The sequence below is a fragment of the Hesperophylax consimilis genome, chromosome 5 (assembly GCF_061612785.1).
Source record: "Hesperophylax consimilis isolate HC1 chromosome 5, BYU_Hcon_1.0, whole genome shotgun sequence".
Classification (NCBI taxonomy): domain Eukaryota; kingdom Metazoa; phylum Arthropoda; class Insecta; order Trichoptera; family Limnephilidae; genus Hesperophylax; species Hesperophylax consimilis.
This window is the reverse complement of record NC_142840.1, coordinates 28605980-28625137: the sequence shown is the minus strand read 5'-3', so window position 1 is coordinate 28625137 and position 19158 is coordinate 28605980. Positions and strand designations below refer to the sequence as shown.

Sequence of the window (19158 nt, the reverse complement as noted above, 5' to 3'; positions counted from 1 at the left end):
ACAACTGAAATAGTAGTATTAGAAGTACTTACCTACATATTTGACAGATCGAGCATTCTTACCTACATATAACTAACTAACTAACCATCTCGCCGTTTCTCCACAAGTTAGGATGGTGGGACGGACCGCCAAAAAACTCGGTCTTGGGACAAACTTCTCGTTTTATTCACATTCATACATCGTATCATACATGACATACATACCCTTCTCTTAGTCTGAATTTTGACATGGCCCAACTCAAGTATTTGGTTTACTTGATCGTTCCATGTCTTCCTCGGGCGTCTCCAACGCATTGGATATACTCGCATTGGATATACTCCTTACACTATTTTCTTTATTCATTCGCTATGCACGCCCAAACCATCTAAGCTTCCCTTTCTTAATCGGACTCATCACGTTTACATTAGCCTTGCATTATTTTCGAATCTTCACTTCATTTCTCACACGATCATACAAAATGTTACCATACATACCCCTCAGGGATTTCATTCATTCTACTACATCCTTCCTCTGCCAATTCCATGCCTCACTGCCATTCGTTGTATTCGATAAGTTGTATAAAAAAAACACTTGAATATCAGGAATCTAATACAGTAGTGACTGGTATTTTACTATTAATCCACTCATAGAACGCTGCTACTCTCGTGTAAACACCTGGAAGACCTTCTCGTGCGCATCCAACCCCCCAAGAGACGATTCCGACTTGGATATTCCCAACCACCAACGGGCCACTGGAGTCACCATGAAACAGAAAAAAAAATGTACAACTTTCTTCTTAGAATGAAGGAATATTGTTCATTTACTTGTGCTGGCTGGCAACGCTGGCCGCTCGAGGCGAAGTCTACACGGAGAAAAATGAGTTCGGCCTTTTAGTAATCAAATACTGTTAAAAATGTGATTCCATGCCCATTTCCTAATAAAATATTAGTCATTACGAATATCTCTGAGCACGTGCTCACGCAGATGGCTTTGTTTTAATAAATATAATGAACGAGATGCGAAAATATTATAATTTTATAGAAACGTATTCCGACCTCCTCTTTACATATATGTGCTTTACATCAGTAAAGTTTATCAAACTATCAAATTTGTTATGAAATTTCTCAATTCATTCGTTCTAGGCCTGCAGTCCCATTTTTAACAGTAATGCGATTAATGTTAACAGATTTTTAATAAATTAACAATATTTTATATCAGTTAGTTTTCTCCTTGTATCATGTTGAATTATTTCCAGACTAATAATAGTACTTGATGGCAGTGGTATGCTTATAACTTGTTAACACAAAAATTGTGAGCAAAAACCAGGAAGTCTTAATATTTGGTTCCATTAACTTTTTAACGTAAAAAAAATAAAATATTTCACAAATAAAACCATTAAAATGTATGAAAGAAAACCGACTCTCACAACTCGCACCGCTGGGAGGGCTAGTGTAGGATACTGCCGTTAGAATTAATGGAAAATTTGAGATATTTAATTTTAGATTTAAGTTTAAAGAATTCCCCATTCATTCTTAAAATTTTCATTCTTTTTACATAAAAAAATAATGCTCTATTTCCTGCAGAAATCTAAGAATACAAGGAGACTATGTCACATTTTTAAATTTATGAGGAATCGAGTTGTTAAAGATTTGACCACAATAAAATAAAATGGCTGGGAAGATTTATCAACATATTATTAAATGACATTAAATTTTGAATCTGTTTTTTATTATAAACGTATAAAATCCCCTAATAAATTTAATTACTATACATCCCTACACTCTTAAATTTTTTTTAATATTGTAATATTTTTTACATAAATACTTATTTGTCCATTCATCTATTTATAAATTTTCATTTTACATTTATCCTGACAAAGAAACCACTGGTTTCGAAACATGTCGACTATTTTGACTATTTTCGACTATTTTTGGTGTATTGTAAGTTGTTTATTTTCATGAAATTAAAATAACGGTACAAAGTGAATTTGCGATTATTGAAGAAGTAACAAATCCAAATTGAATTTGTCACAATATAATTAATTTTAGGAAAATACATACAGTCCATGACAAAAATTAAACATTATTTTAATCAACGCCCTTGAGGTGATTTTGCACAAAACGGCGCTATATAAACCGTTTAAATATTATTATCATTAATAAATAAGGAACCACAAATATAAAAAAACGTTAAATAAACATAAACTTTTTTATCGCTTCAAAAAAATTCACCCTTGGACGTCTATTGGAGCAGTTCATCAATGTATTCAATGGAACATCTCTTCTTTGTTAGCATCAAAATTTACTTCTTTGTAATACCCATGAAACGGTTTTCGATAACGTATTTCAACAGGTTGTATAATTATTGATTTTTATAAATTGTTTAAGGTTTTAAATTATTCACAAAATCGTAAACTTTTTTAGTTACTTTCGGACCTAGTCTATTTGTGGTTGATATATATTGATTTTGTAAATATCTTGGCGTTCTTAATTCAGTTTCGCAAAAACCATGACTTTCTCTCCTTGAATCCTCAGGCCTCCTTACACATCGAACAAGAAAGAACAAACGTTCACTTATAAATGATTTGAGTCGAACGCTCATAATATAAGGTACCTATGTACGCAATTTATTTTGTTGTTATTGGACGTATATAATAAGTAGATATACCTACCTATTAGGGATGATTTTTACAAAAGTGTATTTTTTTATTCGCTTGTAAAATAAAATGTTTATCTTTGTACGGACAATTAATAGATTAATTACTTAGATGAGATCATAGTGAGTATTGTAACTGAATTGTAAAAAAATCAATTAAAAGTACTCAATTGGCACAGTCGCAAACATCCTTAATTTTTTGTACTTGTAGATCAAATGGATTCAATTACAATTTACATTTAAGAGTAGGTATAATAGCAATTTTCCAGGCTAGGTTTAGAATAATACTAAAAAGTTATTATTTCCAGTTCAACGCTCAAAATATATAATAAATAACTGTACTGCTCATTGCAACAATAACATTTGGCTGTCATCAGTTGTTTTGTTTTGCTCTATCTAAAATTATTTTTTTTCCATTCTATTTTGTTTTCTGGCCAAAAAAAAGTGTAGTGTGTTGTGCCTTGAGGTTTCTTCTCCCTTTTGATCTTCCAGGAGTCACTTTTCGCTGCTGATTTCCAGATATTTATAAAATTTTTTACTTCTGTCATTTTTCATACTATTATTGTAGTTGTTTACTGTTGTGAATAATGGAGGAAGATTTCCCTCCTGGACCCCCTACAAAGCCCCCAGATCCCTCTCCGGACCCCCCAGACGGGGAAAATGTAGAAATTTCTGACAGTGATTCTGTCATTTTGACTTCTACCAAAAAAAGGAAATTTACTCCTTCTTCCCCAATAAAACTTGACTCGCCTTCGACTTCACAGTCCCCACCAGCACTTTCTCAACTTCCTCCAACAAACTTTTATTCTCTTCATTCCCGTGGCCCATTCATAGTATACGCCCAAAAAACTGAGCAAGGAAAAACCATCCATCCTCTTGAATTTGGCAAATTCCTATCAAATAGCAAGAATCTTTCAATCAAGCCTGGAGGTGTAAAAGCCGAGGGTCGCTTCCGAATCTCCGTCGAATTCCTCTCAGGGTCAGCTGCCAACAGTTTCATCAAAAATATCTTCATTTCATCTAATTCAAAGTTTAAGGCATAAATCCCTACTTTCAATGTCACTCGCATGGGCCTGGTCAGAGGTATCTCGACCGATCTGTCCATCGAAGAAATTCTGTCTTCACTTTCAACCCCCCAACACATTGGCAATCCCATAAAAGCCAGGAGGCTAAATTACAAGGACTCCTCTGAGGGTATAATTTCCTGGAAGCCCTCCCAATCTGTCGTTATCACCTTTGAAGGTCAATCTCTTCCCTCCCATATATATTTATTCTTCAACTCATTACCAGTTGAAATGTATACTTATCCCACCACTCAGTGTTTCAATTGCTGCCGTTTTGGTCATACCAAAGCTGCATGCAGATCTCAACCCAGATGTTTTAAATGTGGAGAAAACCACGCAGCTGACCAATGTCCTTCATCCTCCTCACCTAAATGTTTTAACTGCTCAGGCTCACATACAGCTATCAACACATCTTGCCCAGAACAATCTCGCCAAAAAAATATTAAAATTTCAATGGCCTCTCAGAACTTGTCTTTTCTGCAGGCTTCTAAATTATTCCCGCCTGTCAAAAAATCATTTGCTGAGGCTTTATCCAGCAACTCCTCATCCAACCCTCTTCCCTCCACTGCAACAACTTCTTCTCGTTCAACTAAATTCACATACAAAAACGCTATCTCTAAACCGGCTCCTGGATACGATCAGCAACAACACAACTCACTGCTCTTAAATCCCAATGGTTCACCTCTTTCAAATGCCACAAATGGGTGTGCAAATAATTATAATCCGTCCTCAATGAACTCTCTTAAACTTTCTGAAAAACTCTCCCAAGACAATTCTTCATTTATCCAAACTCTTATTATGCTTCTAATTGACCTTATTTCTTCTCAAACTAATCTACCGTCCAACGCTGCTACTATTGTTTCCACATTAAAATCATTTATTCAAAATGACTCTTCAGGATGTCAGAATACTTCAGTGGAATAGCCGAAGTGCTATTTCTAACAAATCTGATCTCCTTAACCTATTAAATTCCAACTTTATTTCTTTGGCTGCTATCTCGGAGACTTGGTTTACTCCATCCACCCACTTTAATGTGGGAGGGTATTCCTGTCTCCGCGACGACCGCCCCGAAGGTTCGGGCGGCGGTGCTGCCCTTTTTATTAAAAAATCCATATCATTTTCCCCAATAAATAATATCAAACCCCCCAATGCTGACTTCCAAATGGTTGCAGCTAAAATAAAGGACACATCCTTTATTTCAGTCTATCTTCCCCCAACAGCCCACTTCAATAAACAAACTTGGTTGCAAATTGTAAGTCAACTAAGCCCTCCTTTCTTTATATTAGGCGATTTTAATGCCCATTCCCCCGTCTGGGGTTCTGCTTTCTCCGACCGAGATGGTCGAAGTGTGATGGATTTCCTAGATCAATCCAACCTTTTCCTTTTGAATGACGGATCTCCTACTAGGATCTCACGCCCCAGCACAAACCCCAGTGCAGTGGATCTATCGATATGTTCTACTAGTTTGGCTTCTCTCTCCTCGTGGGTGGTGTCCCCCGACCCTTGCTCCAGTGATCATTTCCCGATCACCATTACTTATCAAACTTCTTTCCAATCAGACAAGTCTCATATTTCGACAAAAATTAAAACGAAACACACCAAATGGGATGAATTTAACTCTCATATGGACAAGTTCCTATTAAATTCACCCGCCACCGATATATTTTCCGTCAAAGATGATTATAATAACTTCAAATCAATGCTCATAACTGCAATAAATAAATCAAATCCTCCCCCTAAAACTAAAACTCTCAAAAAACTCCCTCCAACTCCCTGGTGGGATGAGGAATGTTCCAAAGTAGTAAGAATTCGGAAAGCTAAATCTCTTTCCTATCGTTACAATATGACTATGGAGAACTATCTTATATACAAAAACGCTGAATCCAATGCCAAAAGGGTATTGAGGTCAAAAAAAAGATCCGGGTGGTACAACTTCTGCAGTTCAGTATCTCCGAACACTCCAATTTCGGAAGTTTGGTCTATGATCCGAAGATTTAGATCTTCCTTCAGTTCACCATCTCCTCGAGCGTCTCATTCTAAATGGATCGATGAATTTTTGGACAAAATTGCCCCCCCTTCTGTACCTAACTTAGATGAAATAACGCCCATCTATAATACTCCTATGTCTAATCATTGGCTAGACTCTCCGTTTACCTTAATTGAGCTAAAAAATTGTTTATCAACAGTCAAGGACTCATCTCCAGGCAGAGATGGTATACCTTACAGCATAATCAAAAATAGTAATGATAATGTTCTAAACCACTTCTTAAGCATCTTAAATAAAATCTTCCAGACTGGTATAATGCCTGATGACTGGAGTTGTCAAATAATCATCCCTATTTTAAAAACAAACAAATCACCAAATTCTGGATCCAACTACAGGCCAATCGCTCTTTCATCCACCCTCAGTAAACTTTATGAAAAATTAATTAAAAACCGATTAGAATTTTTTGTCGAGAGTAAACAGCTTCTCTCTCCATCTCAATTTGGATTTAGGAAAAAAAAATCCACTCAAGATAACCTTGCCATCATCAGTACTGATATTAATTTATCAATTTCTAAACAGGAAGTTTGTCTTGCCGTCTTTATAGATATAGAAGGCGCCTTTGACAATGTTTCCATCCCAATCTTGAAAAAAAAACTTCTAGGCCTTGGCCTTCCCCCCATGTTTGTCCAATCTATTATTAATCTATTTCTAGATAGAAAAATTTTCATTGAACTTCCAGATATTTTTCCTCAAAGTAGGTCTATTTGGAAGGGTTTACCACAAGGCGATGTATTGTCCCCCTTACTGTATAATATATACACATATGATATGCATGTCGCTATTCCCCCACAAGTAAAAGTTATTGAGTTCGCAGATGACATAGCTTTCTTCTTATCATCCAAAATCATCCCTCTCGCCGTCAAATATCTTAACGAAGCCATGAATGCCCTTTGCACATGGCTCACCTTAAATGGTCTTGAACTTTCAATCCAAAAGACTCAGTGTGTCACCTTCTCAAACCGCCATAAAAACCCCCCCGTTCAAATTTTATTTAAAAATTCTCCAATCCCCAACGCTTCTGAAGTAAAATTTTTGGGAGTAACATTTGATAGGAAACTTAAATGGTCTTCCCATATTAATAATTTAGTTACTAAATGCGAAAAAAATTTAAATATCATCAGATCATTATCTGGCGTTTGGTGGGGTGCTCACCCTACTTGCATTACAACCCTAACCCATTACACCCTAGTTGCTTTACAACGCACTTATTCGAAGCCATCTTGACTATGCCTGCCCACTTTTTAGTACTGCCTCAAAAAATGTACTTGATAAATTAGACAAAATTCAATCTAAATCTTTGCGAATTATAACTGGAGCGATGCAATCGTCACCCATCAATTCCCTTCAAGTAGAATGTTCTGATCCTCCTCTTTATTTAAGGCGTCAACTATTTGCTGACAAATTTGTTCTTAAATGTTTAAATTCTAAATGTCATCAGGTTATCCCCAGCGTCTCGTTGTTCATTGACTCAACCCATTCATCTACAAACAGAGCTTCAACTAAACCTCTTCCTGACATCTGTAAAAATTTTAAGTCTCTCTCAGAGCTTCACATCATCCAAAATGATCTACTACCCTTATACAAATTAAAATATAGTCACGTCACCCTATCCCCAACAATAATAGAAGGGATCGGAATCCTTAAAAGTCATTCCAATCTCCCGGCCCGAACTGTCAATAATATGTTCAATGACATTATTTCATCTAAATGGCCCAACTTTTCTCTTTTATTTACTGATGGATCCAAATCTCCCGACTCTCCTAACTGTGGTATAGGTATTAACGTTTACCACAATAATTCTAATGACAGAATATTTCATTCAATTTCAAATCAATTTTCAATATTTTCAGCTGAGTGCATTGCTATAATAGAATCTCTCAAATATATAATCAAAAATAATTTTGAACATTCCCTCGTTCTCTCTGACTCTCTCAGTTCCCTCCAAAAACTTAAATCCAGTCCTCTTCTTCATCCTGATGATCACTTTGTATGCCTTATTCGAGAGATGATAGCCTCCATTCAAAGCTATGGTAAAACTGTAACTCTGATTTGGATTCCTGGACATGTTGGTATCATGGGTAATGATATTGCGGATGCCTTGGCAAAACAAGGAGCGTCCAACCCTGTTGTTACCCTCGTAAACCACATTCCCCTATCTGACATTTTTTCCATCATCAAAGATGGATCCCGCAATGTTTGGTCGGAGTATTGGCACATTGCTAGTCAATCCAAGGGAGCCTGCTATGCCTCAATACAAAGGACTATTCCATCAAAACCGTGGTTTCAGCAATTCCCTCATTTTTCCAAAAAAGAAATTTCTTCACTCATTCGAATGAGGATCGGACATTGTTCCGTTCCTTCCCATCTTTTTAAAATTCACGTTGTTGACTCCCCAGATTGTACATTCTGTGGTCTAGAAGTGGGAACTTTAGATCACATATTTTTTGGTTGTCCCTCTCTAAACAAATATCCTCTATTCTATCAAGCCTTATCTAAAATTGCCTCCCCTCCATTCAACATCTCATCTCTTCTAAGTCTGAACTCGACTCCAATTTTCATTATAATTTTGAAATTTGCCTATTTAAATAAAATTAATATTTAAATTCACCTTTCATTTCTCAATAATTTTAAATGATGGCCAAGAACACCCTTGAAGGGTGAAAGCCAGAAATAATGTTAAAAAAAAAAAAAAAAACTGTACTGCTCCAAAAGTTGTTAGTTCGGTACCTTGTGGTGATCTTCATTTTTATATATTTGTATTATTTGGATGCACGACTAGAATTTTATTCTATATTAATTTACTTTTAAATATTAACTATATAGATACAATATTAGGATGGTTTTTTTCTGTATCCACGAAATTTTGTGTATAGGTATTTAACGATTTCAAGAAATGTTTTATGAGAACAAAAAATCTGTATTTCAGGTTCAGCTTATTATTTACCTGGCAAGCATCTTTACCGCCTTGTGGTAATCCAGCACAGATATTATGATTATTAATCAAAATCTTCGGAATATATTGTTGGCACCTTGCGTTAGAAATAATTGGAACATTGACTGCACGCAGCACTTCAGTGTCATGGCCATGTTCCTGAAAAAATATCAAAATAATAAACAACAATTATCTAAACAATATTGTCTAATACCGCGTGGAGAGTCGCGGACGCTTGTGGTGACACCTGATCAGTGATCAATCCAACAAAAAATATATATGAACCATATTGTCTAATACCGCGTGGAGAACCGCGGACGTCTGTGGTGACACCTGATCAGTGATCAATCCAACACATAAATATATGTAAACCATATTGTCTAATACCGCGTGGAGAACCGCGGACGTCTGTGATGACACCTGATCAGTGATCAATCTAACAATCGGAGATCTTCCTCTGCTTTACTTACCTTCCAATGACCGCGAGCTTCTCCAGGTTATTGTTTGGTTACAGTTCTAGGTTTGGGATGCATCGTATCATAGAACACGTTGCGTGGAATCGGGCTAACAGTTGATTGATGTAAATAATATTTTTTTTTACACCAATAGAAACAACAAAGATAAAAACTATTACTTCAACAATAATTTTTTTAAATAAATAAAAAAAACGAAATATTCACGTAAGATTTTAATGAATATGATACACAATACGTTAAAATGACGACTTGAAACTTTAAAATTAGAATCAAGAAATATGAACTTTGATTACGGGATTAAAACTGTTCAGAAATAGCCAATCGTTTGTTGGAAACAAGCAATAGATTTAGATGTGGAACGATTTGCCGGTTTCTGTGTTTCCTCCCTCCTACAACATAGGTATCTTTAAGACCCTTCTTCACTCCTTCCTTTCCTCAAAAAGACCCTCCACACAGCCACTCCCCAGAGATGACATAGGGCCTGAGGGAAATTATTTTCCTCAAGGCCTCTTGTGTGGAGTTAATGTATATAAATAAAAAAATTCCGCGTATTTTAAATTTTTCGCTTTAGAAACTAACCTTAGAAATTAATTAGTTAAAAAATAATAGCATTCTGCAAATGAACTTTGCTAACCATATTTACTTATTTTGACTCCTCCAGCTCTCCCCCTCTTTAAAACCACACCCTCATTACCTCCTCTAACGATATTAAATTATTTATGTACTTGGATAATTTTATATTAGTTTAAAAATGCAATTTAATGACGTGAGTGAATCGAAACCGGTATTTATTAAGCTATTTATAAAAAAATAATAATTTTAAATTAAAACATAACACTCTTAAAAACCAAATTAGAAATTGAAACCGAAGTACCTATATAAAAATAAATAATATAATTTTTCATTAAACAATAATTTTATTTTTCATTCCTAATGCCGATCAGTTTCGCTACAACCGTAGCTTCTTCGGGGCCCTGGTGTTGTGGTCCGCGTTAAGTATAAAAAGCAAAAGTGGTATTTCCAAAGTTATTTTTTTTATTTGAAATTATGAAGTCACATTACAGTATCTGCTTCATATCGTTTGGTTTTTGATAAAACCCTGCAATCCACATTTTTTTGGATGTTACTTTTCAGTGGTTTCATGTAGAGTAGTCTTCAAAGAACAACATGGTAAAGTAATTTTTGCTTTTTAAATCGCTTTTAATTCAAGTTCCAAATTTAAGTAAATGGTGTTATTTCGAAAAAAAACATAGATTTCATTACTCAACCCTCAAATCTCTCATAATTATAAATAAAATTCCAATATTTTACTTAAATAAAAATGACCTTTTCAAAATAAATTTTAAGCTTTTTAATTATTTTTACGAATTTAAAAATATTCATTTTTATCGTCTCCTGTAAAATTTTCATTTTGTGGCTTGAAGGGTTTTACCAAATCGCAATCCATATGATTTTTTTTTCATAATGTTATATCACATGTACACATTGTACATACGTAAGCTAATTTTGCGTGTTTGTTAATTTTACATGTTCTAGCGCGGTTGGAATGAAAACACAAACAATGGGAAAATGGAACATTGTAAAATATACTTATACATGAGTATCTTATAGTGATCACTCGTATTTTCCAATTTTCCTAACACATATTTGATTGAATTATTTTTTCGCGCTTTGCACTTTTGGGGGTTTATGATCACAACGGCCTATCTACAAAAACACAATTTTGAGAAAAACGTAAATAAAGATTGGCATGCTCATATGCCCAACTAATATAACTAACTGTATCTCTTTAACAGCTCTATGTACGAGACAGATCTTCATATCACTAATAAATATGATTATGGCATTACCGAAACCAAGATTAATTCAAAACAACCGTTTTTGTAGTTATGCCCTTTTGATCGTAAGCCCCGCTTTGTATCAACAAAGTAAATCAGTGTAATACTACTTATTATAGTATATTATTATAGTGACACGTGCCATGAATTATAAATAATCGTTTTTTTAATGTTTGTTATTATTGCCTTATCACGCGGATCGGATTAAGCCGATTATGCGCTTAATCAAGCATTGATTACCACAGTTTTGCATCTAAGAGAGAGATTGGGTATGATTTTAAACTACGATTTGTATCTTTCATTAAGAAAAAAAAAAATTATGTGAATTATTTAGTTGTTATGACAACGTGAAACTCTTACACATATAAAAAAATATTAATACTCACAGATGTAATACCCCATCCCGTAACAATTGCATTATCAAAATCACGAAGTTCTCTGTCCCAAGGTCCTGCCAATTTAATTTTCTTTACTTGTGGGGTTAGAAAATTTATCTGATAATAAAGTTCTATAAGACCGATGTCAAAATCACTTCCCCCTCGGTTATACTTTTCATGAGTAAAAAATGATTTTGCTTCAAAATAATAGCCTCCTTTATTATTGTAAGTGCTTCCATACATCCCGGTTATTTTAATCGCGCTGAAAATAATGCATGCAATTCTAATAATTTAAAAAAATTATTTAGTCTTAAAATTAAAAATCGTATTGTGGCTATTCTCCGACTTTCACTCTTGAATAAGTATAAATAAACATCTTCGTCATTAGTTGCCTCCAAACGGGACGCACGACGCACGTGAGCCGCTTCTCGGTAGCAAGTAAGTTAATTAAAAGGTACTTGAAAATTAACGGAAAGGCCCGAATTCAATGTTATAGATGGATTTGATTTTATACCTTTCATTTTACCCTTTTGATTGGTTAATTATGTATTTACTAGTAGGGAGCGGCTCACGTGCGTTATATTTTATCTGTTTTTCAAAGTTACGCATTTCATTTAAATCGAAAAATTATTATGGAAATTGACCAATTGTATTTACTTTTTTTTTAATAAATACAGAAAAGTTCTTTAAAAATATCAATACCGCAACAAATTATTTCAAAAAAGCATCATTGTTTTTTTTTAAATTGTACATTACTAAAATGACGAAAGGCAAAAAGGTCTTTGAAGCTCATTTGGCAGGTCGTTACTCCTAAATAGAGTAATGGTTTTGGGATCAAGCCTCGGTCACGTCGTAATCGTTTTTGTTTTTTGTACTTTATTGTTTCATAATTTCAAATAGTTGTTTAATTTCAAAGATTAAATAGTAAATGTTTGTGGTTTGTACTCATTGATGCAATGGGCAGCAGTCATAATCCATGTTTCTGAGATTATAGATCTCCCACAGGTGTAGCTATGGCCATCTGAGCGGAAACCAACGATGAATACTTGATAAGGGTGCTTTTCTATGGTGGTTGGCATACCGCCGACAATTCTCTCTGAAAACACAAGTTTGTTTTTTTTTTTCAAAAATTATTATTAACAAGAAATTAATTAATTATTAATTATTAAGCTATTATTAACAAGACATATATTACTAAATTTCAAGGAAATTTGTCTGTTTCGAGGCAAAATATAAACAAACCGTAGGCAGCTAAAAATAATACACATTATTTGTAATTCATTTCATTAGTCACATAAATCCAGAAAACAAGTTAAATAAAATGCATTTTAATAGTAAAAGCATCAGCCTATCTATAATACTATACAAATACTCGGATTATTCCAATAATTAAAATGCTGATAAACTTGCAAAGAAATTGCAAAATCATGATGTTGTCTGGGTCACTTAGACCTAGGTCAATTTTAGCAAATCTACGGGAGAAACAAAAAAAAAATATGTACCCATGCATTTTAAAATAGAGAGATTCACTTTTATCTACTTAATATACATATTATTGAAATGCAATAAAATGTTAATTTCCTTATAAATAATGAATAGCACAAACATTTTGTATCGTGTTCGTTTGGAAGCGCATAATGGTACGTATACATTTGCGAAAGGAACGAAGAAACTGCAAGCGGTGCCCTTTGCGGTTGCTTTGTTCCTTTCCCATAAGTTGAGGTTCAGTTCGGCAGTTCTCTGGCTCGTGTATGTATACGTAGCATAATTAGTGGCGATCATCGTTTTCCGATTGCTGGAATTACCACTGAGTCATATAAATGGGATCTATATTCCTTACAAAATTAGTGCAAAATGTTGTACTAATGCGGGAAGTAGGGAGGGGGTGTGGCGGCTGTCGATGTGGGTCACCGGTGGCTGCCCGCTGTGCTACTGCTTGAAACATTTAGCTTACCGGCACGCCAACTTCAAGCGCTACTTGATTTTTTAAATTAAAAAGCTAGTTTACACGACTACAGATTATGGTACGAACATATATTATTCCCCGATGAAAGGTTATATCATTGCTTTCCCTGTCTTTGCCAATACGACTTGTACAATATCTCAGCGTGCATGTCGAGATTTCGAAGTTATTGCCGGAGACCTGTGCCCGGCGAGCGTTTGTAACCGACTGAAGACCGTGGAATCTCACAGTGGATAATGAACCGATGTAAGTGACCCACACTTCGAAAGCCAATGTTTGTTCTATCTATATACCTCAATGGGCATTACTGACTTTTTATGTGCAATTTTTTTAGCTACTCGTTCAGGAGTAGGCAATAGCATAGGACGATTTATCTATTTAAAATACTACAATTAAATCAAATATTTAAACAAATATAGAGTACGGGATAACTGGTTGGGGATCTGCCTTCAGCACTCACACAGAGCGGCTCAACAAAGCCCAAAAAACAGTTCTAAAGACAATTATAAAAGTTCCGGTTAGAACTCCGAAAGAAGAAATATTTAAAAACTTACAAGTCTACAATGTACAAAAACTTTATTCAAAAAAACATTTTATTTAAAATTAAAAAATATATCTTAATATTGCCCAACTTAAATACTCAACCAGAGTAATAAGCCAAAATATAGTGATATATTATAATAAAACAAATAAAAAACTTTATTCCACTTAATTTTATTTTGACCGTAACCGGTTTCAGCTCGTCAAAGCCATCTTCAGACTGGTACACAAAATTCTTAGTCTACGGTTTATATACACAACATATGGGGGAGGGGGGAGAGGGGTAGTTTATAGGGTTTTAATCAATTTTATTTGTTACTAAGTCGTTTAAGATTGTCGAATTTCTAAATATTTGGTAAATCCAAATAAATATTTAGAAATTCGACAATCTTAAACGACTTAGTAACAAATAAAATTGATTAAAACCCTATAAACTACCCCTCTCCCCCCTCCCCCATATGTTGTGTATATAAACCGTAGACTAAGAATTTTGTGTACCAGTCTGAAGATGGCTTTGACGAGCTGAAACCGGTTACGGTCAAAATAAAATTAAGTGGAATAAAGTTTTTTATTTGTTTTATTATAATATATTATAATGGAATTCCACCACGAATTATCGGTCTCAAAAATAGAAATATCAAAATATAGTGGTTACTCCCAGTTTAAACTCCCAGTTTGAACTCCCAGTTTGAACTCCCAGTTTTAACTCTCAGTTTGAACTCCCAGTTTGAACTCCTAGTTTGAACACACCCTTTGGACAGAGAATTATTAAATTCTATGCTACGAAATTACAAAATGCTCTACCAAATCAAATAAAAAATAACGGAAATGAATATATTTAAAACAAAAGTAAAAACATGGCTGAGAGAACAAAGTGATATTCAACAAACATTATGAAGACGATGTAAAGACAACTTGAAACTAAATACAAAAGTTTAAAAACTACAGGCTGCCTCAGAACATCAAAACCTAAAAAGGAGGACTTTGAAAAAAAATTCAATTTATACTTTATACCTTTATCACGTACAAACTTTGCAATTAGAACTAATAACAAAAAAAAATGAAAAAAATTAATTGTGACCGTTACTAAATAAGGCGATGATTTATTAAAGACTGCCTCAGAACATCAAAACCTAAAAAGGAGGACTTTGAAAAAAAATTCAATTTATACTTTATACCTTTATCACGTACAAACTTTGCAATTAGAACTAATAACAAAAAAAAATGAAAAAAATTAATTGTGACCGTTACTAAATAAGGCGATGATTTATTAAAGGATGTCAGTAAAAACGTTGTCTCTCTATGTATATAATTAACTTTAATATTGAAAGATGTCAGACTAATGAACTGGTTAATAGACACGTCATGAAACAATCCTTTTTTTCAACATAAATTCAACATGTATTTATAGTTTACAAAATTATTAAACTTAAAAAAACATATAATTATAACTTGCCCGTATAAAATAAAGCGGAAACATCCTGTGAAGAATTGGAAGTAAGTACCAAACAAAACACTATTACTGGAAGAAACATTTTGATAAACTAAACCATTATAAGCTAAGCGTTTTGTTTTTATACTGATTAGTATATGACGTCATTTTAAAAACTTCATCAAACACTAGCTATTTTATTTATTTATAAAGTAAGTCGGTTTTTAAATTTAAAAAAATGTGCCGCATCAGCGACCATTTTAGAAAGCAATGGTTATAATATATCAGTCGATAATAAACTTTTTAAGATATTTTATTAATTTTAAAGTCGTGTGTCAAAATATATGGAGAATATTATTAATTAAACTACGTATCTTCAAGAAATCGATTTTCATTATTATCAAGGCAAAAAGTATTATTGTGATGAACTTAGCCAACGTTTTGGACAGCGTTACAGTGTCCATCGTCAGGGCAGAGAGAAGGAGGAAGGGTAACATAACATGGCTTAAGAACCCAACAATTATTTAACCGAATTTCAAAATACCAGAGGAAGTCGATAAAATTAAATTTAAAAATGTAAAGGAAAATGCATTGTAACTGAATTACGTTTAATTCCCAGTATGCAAAAAATAAATGGGTTTCAAAAATATTTTGATGTTATATAATATGGATGTTATATTTTATGGAAATTATATTGATTTATATGGATGTTATGTTGATTGATATGTGTGTTATGTTGATTGATATGGATGTAATTATATTTTATGGATGTTATATTGATTGATATGGATGGTATATAAATTAATATGGATGTTATGTTGATTGATATGGATGTTATATTGATTGATATGGATATTATATTGATTGATATGCATGTTTATCAATATTTGTTTTGATTTGGATTTGTATGTAATTGACATTATGATGTTGTAAAGTATAATTATATGGGTGCCGTAACTATTTGTATATTTTTTAAAATTTTATTTGTGTTTGTGACATCTAGCAATACATTACCATCAATTATAATGTACGAAACATTATCGGTAACGTTTTGGGATTCATAGAATTAAAAAGCGTATGAAAACTCTTACTTTAATTGTTTTTATACATAATACACTATATTGTGCAATCATTGAATGTATGCTTTTTAATTAACAAATTAGCAACCACTCTATGTATATAACTTATCTATATATATAATAACACCGATCGCAAAGTTCTAACTGTCAAATATTATTTAAGAGCTAATGTTTAAAACTTCACTTTTAATACGGGATGCATTATCACAAAATTGCCATTTGAAGAATTTATCATATTTTTAAAGCGCTTATCCATGTATTGTATGTTATCTCCATATATAGTTAGTAGATCATTGTAGAAGTGTAAAAATGTGATTTTGCACAAAAACGGCTATTTTTTTTAAATACTTCCGATTTTATTGTCCGGGATAAATCTTCCCCATAGGAAAAACTAAACCCTTCCACACACTTTTCCACAAATGATCATCTAGTCAATCAACATTATGTAAATGCATTATTTAAGCAAAATAAATACAAAACAATACAAGAAAACACGTCAACTCACCAGAGATCAAATGGGAAAATAATTCACCGACTCCAAATATTTTCATATCAGAGAGTTCGGCTCGGTAGAACTTCTAACAGGGCCTATAAATTTTACTGATCCCTCAACATAAATATTTAAAAAATCTTTAGTTATCTTAAATGTATTCAAAATGACCGACTTTTGCATCTTTATATATACATTTTTTGATAGATCTAATACGCCTAAATTTTTAATGAGAGAGCTAGGTATAATGCCAGTAGCCGAAATAACGAATAGTAATATTTTTATAGTCTGAGAATGCCAAATTCTTTTTATTTCATTTTCTAAATCTGTGTATTTTCTTATTTTTTCATTAACAGATTTTTGGATATTACAGGAATTTGGAATAGCGACATCAATGATATAAGTTATTTTTTTTAATTTTGTCATGTAAAACTATATCGGGTCTATTGTGACTTATCGTTCGGTCTGTTAGTATAGTTTTATCATAATATATTTAAAAAAAATTGTTTTCTAAAAATGAATTTGGTTCGTATTCATAATATTGTACTATATTACGGCAGTCAATCAAGTTATGTTTAATTACCAAATTTTGGTGAATTATTTTTAAAAATTGATTGTGCCTAAATGTATACTCGGACGGTGCTAATAAAGAACATCCCGATATAATATGTTCTATAGTTTCCGGAAAAGCCAAACATTTTCTACACAAATCATCAATTTGATTTGTATCTTTGATTATATGCTTTCTATAATTTTTAGTATTAATGACTCTATCCTAAATGGCAAGCATAAATCCTTCTATTTCTGCGCTCAACTCCCCAATACTCAACCATTTGTTTGACAAAAAATTGTCAACATACGTTTGGTTGAGATAATTGAAGTGTTTTGCGTGTAAAATTTTATTTGACCAGGAATCTAATAATTCCTGGTTGGGATTTATAAAAATGTTGGCATTCTCATCGTATAAATTTAAAGGTGTAATATTTCTATCTGCCTTGCAAATTATTTTGTGCATTTCTGAGCTATGAGCTTTCCTATGGAAAAAAGTTCTTAGCATTTCTACCTGATTATGTTTCAAAGAAGTTATTTTGACTGTACCTCTACCTCCTAAATTTCTAGGTAAATTAACTCGTTCTATAGCTGAATGGGGCTCAATGACTGGAAAGGCCACGGTGGAACATTTTCCTGCTGGGGGATGTGGGCCTATAAAATACCGTGATACGCCATTTTGCAATAACATCAGCAACATTTCCAGTAAGTCCTACTCCTTAGCGTCCTAGAGTGGTTTTTATGATCCCCCGAGTCCCGGGCAATATGACCACTGACCCTAACATCATGATCGTAGCTGATAAGGAGAGGGCGAATGGCGACTTTCCGGCGCCATAAAACCGGATCAGCTCAGCTAAGGGAAGGTAACCCCTACCGAAAAATCCCTGGAGAAGGCAATGAGAAACCACTCCAGTATCTTTCCCAGCATATCACTATGGAGAGAAACCAACCAATGGCCCCGAGTCCCGGGTGGCCCTTAAATGGGCCAGGGGTGCGAAGAATCTCCCGGCTCAAAATAGTGAATTCAAAAATAAAACTAGGAACATGGAATGTAAGAAGTTTATACAGCGGTAAATTGGATAATGCAATACAGGAAATGGAAAGATTAAAAGTATATATTCTTGGAATTATTGAACTGAGATGGACTGGCAGCGGCATACACCAACATGAGAAGGGAAATCTATACTACTCAGGAAGTGACCCACAGGACAGAAACCGTCGAAACGGAGTTGCTGTATTTGTCATGGAGAAGTATGTAAAATTTGTTAAGAATTTTGTATCCATCTTGGACAGAATAATATTATTACAATTACACTGTCCACCCATCAACATTAATATTAGTCAAGTGTATGCACCAACAGCGGATGTGAGATATGATGGTGATGTGGAATCTTTTTATGACTCACTAGCCAGTACATTGCAAAGTTTGAAAGGAGGAAAAGTCAATTTTGTCATTGGAGACTTAAATACCAAAATTGGTGAAGGTCGCCGCTTTCATATAGTTGGTGAATATGGCTTAGGCATAAGCAATCAAAGAGGTGATAGACTATATGAATTCTGCCAGGATAAAAATATGGTTGTATTAAATACCTGGTTTAAACTCCCGAATAGAAGGCTTTATACGTGGAGATCACCTCAGGATGGAACAATCTATGATATTGTCAGGAACCAAATTGACTATGTGTTAGTAGACCATAGATTCAGGAACTCCGTAAAGAGAGTCACCACGTACCTTGG

At 33.7% G+C, this 19158-nt stretch overlaps 1 protein-coding gene across 1 annotated transcript; it reads right to left on the bottom strand.

The window, feature by feature from the left end:
• Positions 1–577: 577 nt before the first annotated feature.
• Positions 578–18099, bottom strand: LOC149423737 (trypsin eta-like). The gene is made up of 4 exons (XM_089632284.1): positions 18087–18099; positions 12406–12464; positions 8690–8836; positions 578–742 (listed from the first exon to the last, which is right to left on the bottom strand). The coding sequence occupies exons 1-4, from the start codon at positions 18097–18099 to the stop codon at positions 578–580; spliced, it is 384 nt and encodes a 127-aa protein (XP_089488410.1).
• Between the last annotated feature and the right edge of the window lie 1059 nt (positions 18100–19158).